Source organism: Mesoplodon mirus (assembly GCF_964341445.2).
Source record: "Mesoplodon mirus genome assembly, chromosome: 4".
Taxonomy (NCBI): Eukaryota; Metazoa; Chordata; class Mammalia; order Artiodactyla; family Ziphiidae; genus Mesoplodon; species Mesoplodon mirus.
The window spans coordinates 5,409,408-5,424,860 of NC_138979.1; the positions used below are offsets into that span (position 1 = coordinate 5,409,408).

General features: G+C 37.8%; 1 protein-coding gene across 4 annotated transcripts in view; it reads left to right on the top strand.

Annotated features, from left to right (window-relative positions):
- Positions 1-15,453, top strand: part of TRDMT1 (tRNA aspartic acid methyltransferase 1) — a 64,237-nt gene that overhangs the window by 24,037 nt on the left and 24,747 nt on the right. For all 4 annotated transcript variants that reach the window (XM_082617059.1, XM_082617060.1, XM_082617061.1 and 1 more), the window contains exon 2: positions 8,387-8,496. In XM_082617059.1, coding sequence (XP_082473185.1) covers positions 8,387-8,496 — 110 coding nt within the window. The remainder of the gene's footprint in view (positions 1-8,386; positions 8,497-15,453) is intronic.

Genomic DNA, 15,453 nt, shown 5'->3' on the forward strand with positions numbered 1-15,453 from the left:
CTGCTTATATCATCTTTGATTTCTTTCATCAGTGTCTTACACTATTCTGAGTACAGGTCTTTTACCTCCTTAGGTAAGTTTATTCCTAGGTAATTTATTCTTTTTGTTGGAACGGTGAATGGGATTGTTTCCTTCATTTCTCTTTCTGCTCTTTCATTGTTAGTGTATAGGAATGCAAGAGATTTCTGTGCATTAATTTTGTATACTGCAACTTTACCAAATTCATTGATTAGCTTTAGTAGTCTTCTGGTAGCATCTTTAGGATTCTCTATGTATAGTATCATGTCATCTGCAAACAGTGACAGTTTTACTTCTTCTTTTCCAATTTAGATTCCTTTTATTTCTTTTTCTTCTCTGATTGCCATGGCTAGGACTTCCAAAACTATGTTGAATAATAGTGGCGAGAGTGGACGTCCTTGTCTTGTTCCTGATCTTAGAGGAAATGCTTTCAGTTTTTCACCATTGAGAATGATGTTTGCTGTGGGTTTGTCATATATGGCCTTTATTATGTTGAGGTAGGTTCCCTCTATGCCCACTTTCTAGAGAGTTTTTATCATAAATGTGTGTTGAACTTTGTCAAAAGCTTTTTCTGCATCTATTGAGATGATCGTATTGTTTTTGTTCTCAATTTGTTAATATGGCGTATCACATTGATTGACTTGCATATATGGAAGAATCCTTGCATCCCTGGGATAAATCCCACTTGATCATGGGGTATGATCCTTTTACTGTGTTGTTGGATTCTGTTTGCTAGTATGTTGTTGAGAATTTTTGCATCTATATTCATCAGTGATATTGGTCTGTAATTTTCTTTTTTTTGTAGTACCTTTGTCTGGTTTTGGTATCAGGGTGATGGTGGCCTCATAGAATGAGTTTGGGAGTGTTCCTTCCTCTGCAGTTTTTTGGAAGAGTTTGAGAAGGACGGGTGTTAGCTTTTCTCTAAATGTTTGATAGAAGTCACCTGTGAAGCCATCTGTTCCTGGACTTTTGTTTGTTGGAAGATTTTTAACCACAGTTTCAATGTCATTACTTGTGATCGGCCTGTTCATATTTTGTTTCTTCCTGGTTCAGTCTTGGAAGGTTATACCTTTCTAAGAATGTGTTCATTTCTTCCACGTTGTCCATTTTATTGGCATAGAGTCACTTGTAGTAGTTTCTTATGATGCTTTGTATTTCTGTGGTGTCTGTTGTAACTTCTCCTTTTTCATTTTTAATTTTATTGATTTGAGTCCTCTCCCTCTTGATCAGTCTGGCTAAAGGTTTATCAATTTTGTTTACCTTCTCAAAGAACCAACTTTTAGTTTTATTGATCTTTGCTATTGTTTTCTTTGTTTCTATTTCATTTATTTCTGCTCTGATCTTTATGATTTCTTTCCTTCTACTAACTTTGGGTTTTGTTTGTTCTTCTTTCTCTAGTTCCTTTAGGTGCAAGGTTAGATTTTTTTTTTTTTTTTTTTTTTTTTTTTTTTGCTGTACGCAGACCTCTCACTGTTGTGGCCTCTCCCGTTGCGGAGCACAGGCTCTGGACGCGCAGGCTCAGCAGCCAAGGCTCACGGGCCCAGCTGCTCCGTGGCATGTGGGATCTTCCCAGACCGGGGCACAAACCCGCGTCCCCTGCATTGGCAGGCGGACTCTCAACCACTGCGCCACCAGGGAAGCCCAGGTTAGATTTTTTATTTGAGATTTTTCTTGTTTACTGAGGTAGGATTGTATTGCTATAAACTTCCCTCGTAGAACTGCTTTTGCTGCATCCCATAGGTTTTGGATCATCGTGTTTTCATTGTCATGTGTCTCTAGGTATTTTTTGATTTCCTTAGTGATCTCTTGGTTATTTAGTAACATATTTTTTAGTCTCCATGTGTTCGTGTTTTTTACGTTTTTCACCTGTAATTTATTTCTAATCTCATAGCATTGTCATTGGAAAAGATGCATGATATGATTTCAATTTTCTTAAATTTACCAAGGCTTGATTTGTGATCCAAGAGGTGATCTGTCCTGGAGAATGTTCTGTGTGCACTTGAGAAGAAAGGGTAATATTGCTGTTTTTAGATGGAATGTCCTATAAATATCAATTAAATCTATTTGGTCTATTGTGTCATTTAAAGCTTGTGTTTCCTTATTAATTTTTTGTCTGGATGATCTGTCCATTGGTGTAAGTGAGGTGTTAAAGTCTTCCACTATTATTGTGTTACTGTTGATTTCCTCTTTTTTGGCTATTAGCATTTGCCTTATGTATTGAGGCGCTTCTAAGTTGGGTGCATATATATTTATAATTGTTATATCTTCTTCTTGGATTGATCTCTTGATCATTATATAGTGTCCTTCCTTGTTTCTTGTAACATTCTTTATTTTAAAGTCTATTTTATCTGATATGAGGATTGCTACGCCAGCTTTCTTTTGATTTCCATTTGCATGGAATATCTTTTTCCATCCCCTCACTTTCAGTCTGTATGTGTCCCTAGGTCTGAAGTGGGTCTCTTGTAGACAGCATATATACGGGTTTTGTTTTTGTATCCATTCAGCGAACCTGTGTCTTTTGGTTGGAACATTTAATCCATTCACATTTCAGGTAATTATCAATATATATGTTCCTATTACCATTTTATTAATTGTTTTGGGTTTGTTTTTGTAGTTCCTTTTCTCCCCTTGTGTTTCCCCACTTACAGAAGTTCCTTTAGCATTTGCTGTAAAGCTGGTTCGGTGATGCTGAATTCTTTTAGCTTTTGCTTGTCTGTAAAGCTTTTGGTTTCTCCGTGGAATCTGAATGAGATCCTTGCCAGGTAGAGTAATCTTGGTTGTAGGTTCTTCCCTTCCATCACTTTAAATATATCGTGCCAGTCCCTTCTGGCTTGTCGAGTTTCTGCTGAGAAATCAGCTGTTAACCTTATGGGAGTTCCCCTGTATGTTATTTGTCGTTCTTCCTTTGTTGCTTTCAATAATTTTTCTTTGTCTTTAATTTTTGTCAATTTGATTGCTATGTGTCTCGGTGTTTCTCCTTGGGTTTATCGTGCCTGGGACTCTGCACTTCCTGGACGTGGGTGGCTATTTCCTTTCCCATGTTAGGGAAGTTTTCGACTATAATCTCTTCAAATATTTTCTTGGGTCCTTTTTCTCTCTCTTCTTCTTCTGGGACCCCTATAATGCAAATGTTGGTGAGCTTAATGTTATCCCAGAGGTCTCTTAGGCTGTCTTCAATTCTTTTCATTCTTTTTTCTTTATTCTGTTCTGTAGCAGTGAATTCCACCATTCTGTCTTCCAGGTCACTTATCCGTTCTTCTGCCTCAGTTATTCTTTTTTTTTTTAACATTTATTTATTTATTTTTTGGTATGTTGGGTCTTTTTTGCTGCACGTGGGCTTTCTCTAGTTGCGGCAAGCAGGGGCTACCTACTCTTCATTGTGGTGCGCAGACTTCTCATTGAGGTGGCTTCTCTTGTTGCGGAGTATTGGCTCTAGGTGCACCGGCTTCGGTAGTCGTGGCACACGGGCTCAGTAGTTGTGGCTTGCAGGCTCTAGAGCACAGGCTCAGTAGTTGCGGCGCATGAGCTTAGTTGCTCTGTGGCATGTGGGATCTTCCCGGACCAGGGCTCAAACCTGTGTCCCCTGCATTGGCAGGTGGATTCTTAACCACTGTGCCACCAGGGAAGTCCCTGCCCCAATTATTCTGCTATTGATCCCTTCCAGTGTATTTTTCATTTCAGTTATTGTATTGTTCATCTCTGTTTGTTCTTTAATTCTTCTAGGTCTTTGTTAAACATTTCTTGCATCTTCTCGATCTTTGCCTCCATTCGTTTTCTGAGGTCCTGGATCATCGTCACTATCATTATTCTGAATTCTTTTTCTGGAAGGCTGCCTATCTCCACTTCATTTAGTTGTTTTTCTGGGGTTTTATCTTGTTCCTTCATCTGGTACATAGCCCTCTGCCTTTTCATTTTGTCTGTCTTTCTGTGAATGTGGTTTTCATTCCACAGGCTGAAGAATTGTAGTTCTTCTTGCTTCTGCTCTCTGCCTTCTGGTGGATGAGGCTATCTAAGAGTCTTGTGAAAGCTTCCTGATGTGAGGGACTGGTGGTGGGTAGAGCTGTCTGTTGCTCTGGTGGGCAGAGCTCAGTAAAACTTTAATATGCTTGTCTGTTGATTGGTGGGGCTGGGTGGAGCTGGGTTCCCTCCCTGTTGGTTGTTTGGCATGAGGCGACCGAGCACTGGAGCCTACCTGGCTCTTTAGTAGGGCAAATGGTGGACTCGGGGGGGTCTCACACCAAGGAGTACTTCCCAGAACTTCGGCTGCCAGTGTCCTTGTCCCCACGGTGAGCCACAGCCACCCCCGCCTCCACAACAGACCCTCCAACACTAGCAGGTAGGTCTGGTTCAGTCTCCTATGGGGTCACTGCTCCTTCCCCTGGGTCCTGATGTGCACATTACTTTGTGTGTGCCCTCCAAGAGTGGAGTCTCTGTTTCCCCCAGTCCTGTTGAAGTCCTGCAGTCAAATCCCACTAGCCTTCAAAGTCTGATTCTCTGGGAATTGCTCCTCCCGTTGCCGGACCCCCAGGTTGGGAAGCCTGACGTGGGGCTCAGAACCTTCACTCCAGTGGGTGGACTTCTGTGGTATAAGTGTTCTCCAGTTTGTGAGTCACCCACTCAGCGGTTATGGGATTTGATTTTATGGTGATTGCGCCCCTCCTACCGTCTCACTGCAGTTTCTCCTTTGTCTTTGGATGTGGGGTATCTTTTTTGTGAGTTCCAGTGTCTTCCTGTCGATGATTGCTCAGCTGTTAGTTGTGATTCCAGTGCTCTTGCAAGAGGAAGTGAGCGCACGTTCTTCTACTACGCCATCTTGAACCAATCTTCATTTTCCGTGACATTTCTAACATTTCACCTAGAGGTCTCTCTTGACATAATTAAATCTGCCGGTTTTTAGTTTAGGTCTCATATAAATGGGAGTGTGATACCCCTTAACATTTCCTTGTAGATCTAATCTGAAAATCCTTTAAAATCATTTATGTTGCATTTCTTGTTTCTTTTTTAAAAATTAATTAATTAATTAATTTATTTATTTATGGCTGTGTTGGGTCTTCGTTTCTGTGCGAGGGCTTTCTCTAGTTGCGGTGAGCGGGGGCCACTCTTTATCACCGTGCGAGGGCCTCTCACTATCGCAGCCTCTCTTGTTGTGGAGCACAGGCTCCAGATGCGCAGACTCAGTAGTTGTGACTCACGGGCCTAGTTGCTCCACGGCATGTGGGATCTTCCCAGACCAGGGCTCGAACCTGTGCCCCCTGCATTGGCAGGCAGATTCTCAACCACTGTGCCATCAGGGAAGCCCCCAGTGTTGCATTTCTCTAACTGGAATGTCTTAGTACCTATGCTTCTTGTTGATAAATATGCAGTCCAGAATAATAACTGAAATACCATGAATAAAATCCAGGTAAAGCAATAGATCAAAGAGCTGAAAACCCATCCTCTCCTTCTACTTCCCCAAAAGATCCTATGGATCCCATTTCCCCAATTCTCTCCCCTTTGAGAATTACTACTCCTGGATCAGTTAAGTGATGGAGCTCACTTAGGCAAAACTCTGTTGAATTATATTTGTTTGGTTATTTTTAGTTAAACATTTTCAAAATTTGTGTATGCAGCTTAACAAAGATTTTTGGAGGCTATAGATTTAAAGTGTACAGTAAGAAATATTAAAACAACTTGTCTTTGGAGCTCAATTTAAGACTTTGATAGAATTGAAAGGCTTGATTTTAAGAGTGTTATTTATAAGTTCAACTTTTTCCTTGGTTACACACTCATACCCCAGAACAATCTGTTTTGAAAAGGCAGGTTGAATTAGTGTCAGTAAGGTCTTAGTACGTTTATTTTTCATCATGGAAATAACTTTTTAGGTCATGCAGTAGATTCTATTTTATAACAGTCTAAAATATGTGCAAACAGTGCACTTGTTTATTGACTTTAAAAATCTATTGTTTCCTGAGAAAGAATTTTCGGTTCATCAGTTCTTTCATCACCACATAAACACTCATTTGGCAGTTGAGTTTTATCAGGTTTTATGTCTTCCAGGCACTTAATACAAGAACATAAAATTAATTATTGATTATGGTAGAGATTTGGCACATCACTGTGGATTTTCAGTCAGCCTGAAAAAGGAGAAAAATCATATCAACTAACTCCAGGCAATCCCAGCTTGCTGTATATATAACAGAAAGACAAGCATCATGCTAATTACAGCATATCTTATTTAGCAAAACAGTAGAGTAGTTCAGTGAAGTTATTTAATTCTGAGCTCTCTTAAAATGATTAGTAGTTGTATAGTTCTTGACCTGGATTATAAGGTTTGTGATTTTGCAAATTGATCCTTATATACTAATTTTTGTTAGTTTGTTTAAAAACCTTGATTTATGTCTCAAGATCTCTCTGATGCCTTGGACAGAGATATAATTTAGAACTTAAATTGACTTTATACAAAGGCAAGTAAACTAGTTGTTGAATTTAAACTCACTTAGAGGCAGCTGCCTATGATATTACTAACTGGACCTTGAAGTTCCAGTGACCTACATACAGGGCAGCAGGGTACCTAGAAGATAACTGGTCCTAGCCCAGGGTCTTGAGCCTAGTAGTATACATGTAGTAAGTATTTATTTAGACACATTCATCCCCTGTTTTCTCTGGCATTATCTTCTGTAGGCCTCAATGTGGGTTGTGATTGTTTCCTGAATGTGTGTGAGCTTCCCTCCTTGCCCCATCTTCTGTGATCTGGGTTTTATTTCCAGGTGCCTGCTGCATGAAGCCTAGCTCCTCACATCCTAATATTTTTCTTTTTCATTTTTTGATATTTGGGCTGCCTAATTTAACTATGAACAGAAATGGTTATTAAAGAAATAGTTCTTTGGAGCTACTATGTAATTTTGTAACATTTTCTCTGATGATTTTCCTAAGATGTCTCAAATACTTTTATTTTAAAAACTCTTCACATTTTCTACTGATTTGGGACAGGGTTTACACATAATTGGGTTTGTGTGTGTTTGGGGAAGAAGTGCAAAGAGGATGATAATTGCAAAATGTAACAGCAGCTACGTTTACATGGTTGAAATTTTGACTGCCATTTAAAGACTACGACAAAATTCTCTGAATCTGAAAGCATTATGAAAAAATACCTTTCTTTAGCAGCAAGACAGATGGGCAGTGAAGGAAGACATGCCCTTGTAATTATTTCTCTTGCTCTTCTCACCTTCTCTCTGTCAAAATTTTTAGTTTTTAGTCTGTGAGCTTTTTTCATTTGGACACCAATTAATTTTTCATCTCCTTTAAAAACTTACCTAAACTTTCAACAGGTGAATTTTGTGATATGTGAGTTGCATGTCAATAAAGCTATTTAAAAACAAAACATAACAAATTTACCTGAAACTTACCAAAACTTACCTAAAAGCATTTTCAGTGGTATTGGGAAGCAGCATTGTATTAATGGTAGAAGTTGAGGAACAAATGTTAGTTAATTTATTTATAAATTTCCAAGTGATGTGGCTTTTAAGAATACATAGTAAGTCCCCTGCATACTAACCTTCAAGTTGCGAACTTTCAAAGATGTGAACTTGTGTTCTCATGTCGAATCACGTACGTTAGTTCACGTGTCTGGCGTACATTGTCACATGCGTGCATCCTCTACAAGTGGTTCTGCTTATGTGTACTTTACTGCACAGTACTGTATAGAGTACAGTAGTACAGTATCTGTATTTCAAGCTGAGGTTGTCCTGAAGCAAGTGTAAAAGCAGCAGTGATGTAGCTGGTACTGCCATGACGCACCAAGCGACAACAGTGGAAACTGTACCGTAAGATTAAAGATGTTTTCTTTATTTTTTGCATTTGTTTGTTTGTTATGTATTATTTGTGTGAAAAGTATTATAAACCTATTACAGTACAGTACTGTATAGCCGATTGTGTTAGTTGGGTACTTAGGCTGACTTTGCTGGACTTACGAACAAATTGGACTTAGGAGCTTGCTCTCAGAACGGAACTCGCTGGTATGTAGGGGACTTACTGTACTTCACTTTTCTGTTTTTGGTTTGTGTTAATTTAGGAAAACTTTCCATTCGACTCATAAATGTGTCTCTTAATGGAGGAAGGAAAGCAAATATAAGAGATAATGACTAAAATATTTAAATCTTATTTTTAGCATGAGAATGCTGTTGAGAGAGATGAACCAGAGGTACATAAATCTTCTCCTTTGCGCCTAGCTCCTCCTGGCTTTGTTGTCCACTGACAACCTGAGATCTGGCCAGATGATTGAGGAAGTGAGGAAATGTACTACAAAATTCTGTTATTTTGGCTTCTCTCTATGATGAACAAATTGTTGTTAAGGACTTGACCTTTTAAGTTATTCCACTTATCATTACAGAAAGCTGTATACCTGCACAAGTGGTGGCTGCCATTGATATAAACACTGTCGCTAATGAAGTATACAAGTATAATTTTCCTCACACACAGTTACTGGCCAAGACAATTGAAGTGAGTAACAATATTGTTTTAATAAGTCTATATATAGCAAGGAAAATGTAATTGAGGAATACTGTAAGATACTGGTTTCTGGTGTCTTCATTTGAAGATAAGTCATATATAAATGAAAAAGTTTAGGAGAAGGGAATTAAATTAACATTTTTTATTCTGTCAGAAGATAGCATGTTATTTTTTGCCGTTCTTCCTTTTTTTAAATTTCTAGCTTTAGAGAAAGACGATCAATATTTTGGTCTCTGAGAGAAAGAATTGAAATGTAAGAATATGCTTGACTTCTAAATTCTTGGTTCTGTAATGATATTAAACTTTACTAAATTCTTTATTTTTAAGCATTACTCATGTGCAATATATATATAGCAGGAGTGAAAAAAAGAGAGTAAAAAAATTGATTGGATATTACTTGTTGAATGCTTCTTGTTGAAGCCTGTCAAAGTTAAAGATACCGTTTTGCCTGTGATGAACTCAGCAGAAGTGTTTAACACTTGTTATTTTTAAAATAATATGCAATTGTGTTTTTCTCCCTATTTCACATCATAAAAAATTTTACACACAAATATCTCATGAAACCATAATTTACATACAATAAACTGCCCTCATTGTAAGTGTGTAGTTTGAGTTTTGACCAATATATACTGTGTAACCACAATCGAGACTTAAAACATCCATCACCCTAAAATGTTTCTTAATGCCTCGTTTTACTCAGTCTCTGACCCCAACCCCAGGCAACCATTGATCTGCTTTCAGTCATTACAGATTAAATTTTCCAGTTCTAGTCATATCCTAAATAGAATCATGAGTGTAATTTTTTTGAGTATGACTTCTCTTGTTTAGTGTAATGTTTTTTGTTTTTTTTTTGCGGTATGCGGGCCTCTCACTGTTGTGGTCTCTCCCGCCGCGGAGCACAGGCTCCGGACGCGCAGGCTCAGCGGCCATGGCTCACGGGCCCAGCCGCTCCGTGGCATGTGGGATCCTCCCGGACCGGGGCATGAACCCGCGTCTCCTGCATCAGCAGGCGGACTCTCAACCACCGCGCCACCAGGGAAGCCCATAGTGTAATGTTTTTTTGCATTTACCCACATTGTTGTTATCTATCAGTAGTTGGCTCTTCATTATTGTTCAGTGATATTCTGTACAGTGGAATATTTCATACTACAAAATGTATATCCATTCACACGATGTTTGACATTTAGATTGTTTCCAGCTTTTGACTGTTATAAAAAAGTTGTTATGAATATTCATGTACAAGTTTTTGTGTGGACTTTGTTTTTACTTCTTGTGAATATATACCTGGGAGTAGAATTGCTGTATCATATGGCAAATTTCTTTAACTTTATGAGAAAATGCCAACTGTTTTCCATAGTGTTCATACCATTTTACAGTCACACAATCAATGTTTGTGTTTCAGTTGTTTCACATCCCTACCAACAATTGCTGTTGTCAGTCTTTTAAATATTAGCCGCTCTTGTGAGCAAACAGTGGTATTGTGATTTTAATTTGCATTTCCCTGGTGACTAATAACGTTGAGTATTTTTTTCATGTGCTTATTGTCCATTTCTATGTTTTTTGTGATGAAATTTCTTTCCCAGTTTTTATTTGGTATGTTTGTGCTATTATCATTTAGTTTTAAGAGTTGTTTAAGTTTTCTGGATTCAAGTTGTTTATCAGAAATATGTATGACAAATATTTTCTCCAAATCTGTAACTTGTCTTTTCATTTCCTTAACTGTGTTCATCAAAGTGCAGAAGTTACTTATCTTTTTTTTTATGGGACACTTTTTTTGTGTGTCCTAAGAAATCTTTGTTTACCCCATTTTTTTCCTGTTTTCTTCTAGAAGTTTTACAGTTTGAGCTTTTACATTTCGGTTTATGACCCAGTTAAAGTTACTTTTTATGTGTAGTCTGAGGTAGAGGTCATTTTTTTCCCCTAAGTGTATATAAAACTGGTTATTATAGCTTTATAATGTGTATTGAATTCAGGCAATGTAAGTTCTCAAACTTCTGATTTTCTTTTTCAAGATTATTTTGGCTACACTCTCATTTACATTTCTGTGTAAATTTCAGAATCAGCTTGCCAATTTCTACCAAAAAAAAGATATTTTGATTGGAATTTCACTGATTGGTTTTGGAAGAACTGATATCTTCATAAAAGAGAGTCTTCCAATCCATGAACATGGTATATCTCTCTTCACTTATTTAGGTCTTCTTTAATTTGTATCAGCTATATTTTGTAATATTTAGTATAGTAGTCTTACACTTATTTTTATTTATTAACCTAGTATCCTGTGACTTTGCTGTATTGACTTATTAGTTCTGGTAACTTTAATATTGATTTTTTAAAGATTTTTTAACATGTACAGTTATATTGCCCAAGAAAAAAAGAGTTTTACTTTTCCCTTCCAACCGGTGTGACTTTTTTCCTTGCCTTGTTGCATTGTCTAGGACGTTCTTTACAATGTTGAATAAAACATGTGACAGTGGACATCCTTGCCTTCTTCCAGATCTTAGGGGAGAACATTCAGTCATTATCATTTTGTAGATGTTAGTCATATATTTTTCGTAGATGCCTTTTATCAAGTTGAGGAAATTTTCTTTTATTTCGTTTTCTGAGAATTTGTATTATGAACAGGTTTTGAGTTTTGTCAAATGCTTTTTTTTTGCATCTTTTGACATGATTATATCATTTTCCCTTGTATTCTGATAATATGGTGATCTATCTATCTGAATGTTAAGTCAGTATTGCATTCCTGGGATAAATTCCTGGGATAAATCCTACTTGTCATGATATACCATCAGTTTTATGTTATGCTACATCCCACTTGTTAAAATATTGTTAATTATTTTTGCATTTATCTTTATAGGTGACTTTTGTAGTTTCCTCATAACATATTTGTATGGTTTTTATATTTATACATAACCTTATATTTTCTATAAGAGTTTGTGAAGAACAAGTATCAGTTCTTCTATAAATGATAGAATTTCATCAGTGGAGCCACCTGGGCCTGGAGTTTTCTTTGTGGGAAGGTTCTTAATTATGAATTTAACTTATTTAATTGCTATAAGACATTATCATGTTTCTTAGCATTGTAGTACTTTTTTTATTAGGAGTCTAACATTGTAGGTTTTACATTTTTGAGTGCTGGAGTTTACTGTAATCTTTTAAGGACTGTTGGATATTGTCCTCAGAGGCAGTTAATTTCAGATCATCTTGATTCTTTTGAGGCTTATTGTTAAGCATTTCAAACTGGATCTGGAGGAGCCTTTACTGTAAGGCTAGTCTAATCTTACTATTAATATATGACCTTTCTTAGATTGCTGTTAAATGCCCCATGTACTCAACTAGGTCTTGCTACTCTGGATGTTAACTCAAATGATTACTAGCCCAGAGATCTGGGAAATTTTTTGGCTTACGACTTCCCAGTAATTGTTCCTTTTCCAGCAGTTTTTCTTTGCCCTACCTCAAGGCATTTTGCCTGATGCATGCACAGGTTGATACTCAGCAAGACACTCAAAGGGAATGTTATGGAGATTTCTGCATCTCTTGCCCTGTGCAGCTTCTTTTTGTCTGGCACTCTGCTCTGCAAATTCTAGTCACTTTGATCTTGAACTCCAACCTCTGTCTTCAACTCATCTACATTACCAGGTACAGTTTGGATTTCCTTTCCCTTCACTGCTGTATGGAAATTATCTCTAGGCAGAAAGTTGAATTATCTTCAAGTTTCTTTTCCTTTTCTAAGGAATGGCAGTCCTGCTCCGTCTGTGGTCCAGTTCCAATATCTGAAAACAGTTATTACATTTCTTCCAATTTTCTAGTTTATTTACACAACTCACAGGCAGAAGCAAAAGTCTCACAAATGTTTTTTTCAGTGAGATACAATTCACATCCCATGAACTTCACTGTTTTAAAGTCTACAATTCAGTGTTTTCTTGTTTTTTCCATTTACTTACAAAGTTGTGTAACCATTACCACTTTCTAATTCTAGAATGTCTTCATCCCCCAAGAGGTAATCCTGTAGCCATTAGCAGTCACTCCCCATTTCTCCTTCCCCCCAACCCCTGGCAACCACTAATCTACTTTCTGTCTCTATGGATTTGACTATTCTAGACATTTCATATCAATGGGATCATATAATATGTGACTTTTTTTGGTCTGGATTCTTACAATTAGCATAATGTTTCCATACATCCATGTTTTAGCATGTATCAGTGCTTCATTTCTTTTACTGGCTGAGTAATATTCCATTATATAAGTATACCACATTTTGTTTACCCAACAGATTTGTTTTAAGTTTTCTTTCAGCCAGTATGAAATGGGAACATTTCCTAGCTCTATGATTGGGTATCCAAAAGGTAGAAATAATCTACTTATGTGTGGAAGAACATCTATCCCTCGTATTGAGAACAGAATATCTTTCCCCCTGGGCATCATAGAGAGGAGGACTATGGGGACGACATCATCTTTCCAGTCACTGGTAGCAATACATTTCATAAACTTCATGGCAAAGTACAGTCAGTCTACCCGTCTCATCATGGATGTAGGGCAAAAATAAATTCGGGGTCAGAAGAAAGATACCTACAAAAAAGTAACTTTGAATTGACTCTAATAGGCAGATGATATGCATTTAGGTTCCAGAATTTCTCTGACATAGAGTATGATAGCAAAAGTTATTTTATTAGAAAAAAATTAATCTAAATTTAAATTTAATGTAAATATTTAAAGGTTGATGGAGCCAAATGTCCAATTCAGCAACAGTTTTCTCCCACTAAACAAAGTATAAAAAAACAACAAAATCTCAGTAAAGCACCCATTATGTTCAGCAACTTAACCTTTCTGTTTTACCTTCTAAGAGAAACTGTGAAATACTTTACATATTTGGGGGCTGATTGGCATTCCCAGCTACATGCCAGTAGAAATTTGGGGGCATTTAGAATAATACATCTGTGTCCATTTTTCTAGTGGTAATTCTATTTCAGTACCAGTTCTAATAGGTGATAATAAATTGTATTATCTGCATATGATATAAGAACACTAGGGAGAGGGAAGAATGGAGGTACCTCCAGGTCATTTGAAAGGAGAGAATCAGTTCATTAAAATGGTGTCTATAAGACAAAAGACAGTCTACCTTCCTACGGCTTTTAGTCTCTTCTAGGATGTTCTCTTCAGCCCCGTTCTGACGTGGAAAGAGTGTACCATGTCCAGGTCAAATATATCAGAACTACATTGGGGGTCATGTTTAAAAAGGGGGTGGAAGGTTAATGGAGAACTTAGGAGTAATGAGAGACTTCAGGGATTTTAAGTTTCATAAAGCAACATATTCTGATCATTTGAACATTTACTTCATGCAAGTTATTGAGCCCTTAGAGGGAGCACAAATATGACTAAGAGTTAGTCTTTACCTTCAGGAACTTACTATTTAGTGCATAAGTTGAACTTGTAAACAGTTTTCTTTGGGACTTCTGATTGACTGTGGCATAAAAAAGATATTTCTTTTCTAAAACTCTTATTTCTTTTTTTTTTTTTTTTTTTTTTTTGCGGTATGCGGGCCTCTCACTGTTGTGGCCTCTCCCGTTGCAGAGCACAGGCTCCGGACGCACAGGCTCAGCGGCCATGCTCACAGGCCCAGCCGCTCCGCGGCATGTGGAATCCTCCCGTACCGGGGCACGAACTCGCGTCCCCTGCATCCACAGGCGGACTCTCAACCACTGTGCCACCAGGGAAGCCCTAAAACTCTATTTCTTTTCCTAATAGAAATAAGAAAAGAAAAGAAAAGAGGGGATGGGAAACCATTATGAATGAAAATAGGATTTAGCCATAAACCAAAGCAGAAAAGAAAACTGGGAAGAGTAGTGTCAAATGCAGTGGTGATGAGACACAAGTGAATGAGGATGGCGACATTTCATGCAGACCTCTCTGTGTCCCGTGCAGAACTGAGAAGGAAAGAAGGACAAGGGAGCAGGCAAAACAGACCCAGCAACTGCTTGTTCAAAGTCAAGAAAAGAGACATTAAAAAATTCCAGGGGCTTCCCTGGTGGCGCAGTGGTTGAGAGTCCACCTGCCGATGCAGGGGACACGGGTTCGTGCCCCGGTCCGGGAAGATCCCACATGCCACAGAGTGGCTGGGCCCGTGAGCCATGGCCGCTGAGCCTGCGCGTCTGGAGCCTGTGCTCCGCAACGGGAGAGGCCACAACGGTGAGAGGCCCGCGTACAGCAAAAAAAAAAAAAAAAAAAATTCCAAATCACTGGGCTGAAAGCATCATTGCAACCTCTGCAGACTTCCTGCTCATCCTAAATGCGAGAACATGGGTTAGGGACAGAGGCATGGTCTTAAGTTAAAGACCTTTGTGGGTTCTTCCCAGAAAGTGTAGTGACAAATACCTGAACAGAGCTACTGTTCTTTCTTTCGCCTTTTTAGCAAACTTCTAGATTCAAGTGATCTCCATTAAAAAATTAATAATGATTAGAAAGGAGCCAGTTTGAGACTATCCTAGTATAGTACTTTTAAAAGGAAGTAACATAAACAAAAAAGCAGAATGTATACAGAAAAATCATATTAAGAAGCAGAAGAAAATTACAAAAACATGTCTCCATGCACTTGAAACCTTAAATAAAACTCAATATCTTTAAAACAAGAACTCAAATAAATGTATACATGAGGTCAAAAAACAATAATAAGACAATAGATCTGAAGAGTATCAGTGGTCTGGGAAGAAAAAAAACAGATGAGAAAAATAAAACCATTATAGAAATGAAAGTCATGTCAGAATAGCAAACAGAAGACAATAAAACAAACGGGACAAAAATATTAACAGAAGTAGATGAAAAAAATTCCTAAAATAAAACCTCCAACAACTCATAAACTGTAGTACCCATGAACCCTTACTGAAAAAATGACTCTCACTTAACCTAACTAAGCAAGAGATGAATCAAAGTGGAGAACCCAGGAATAAAGCTGCC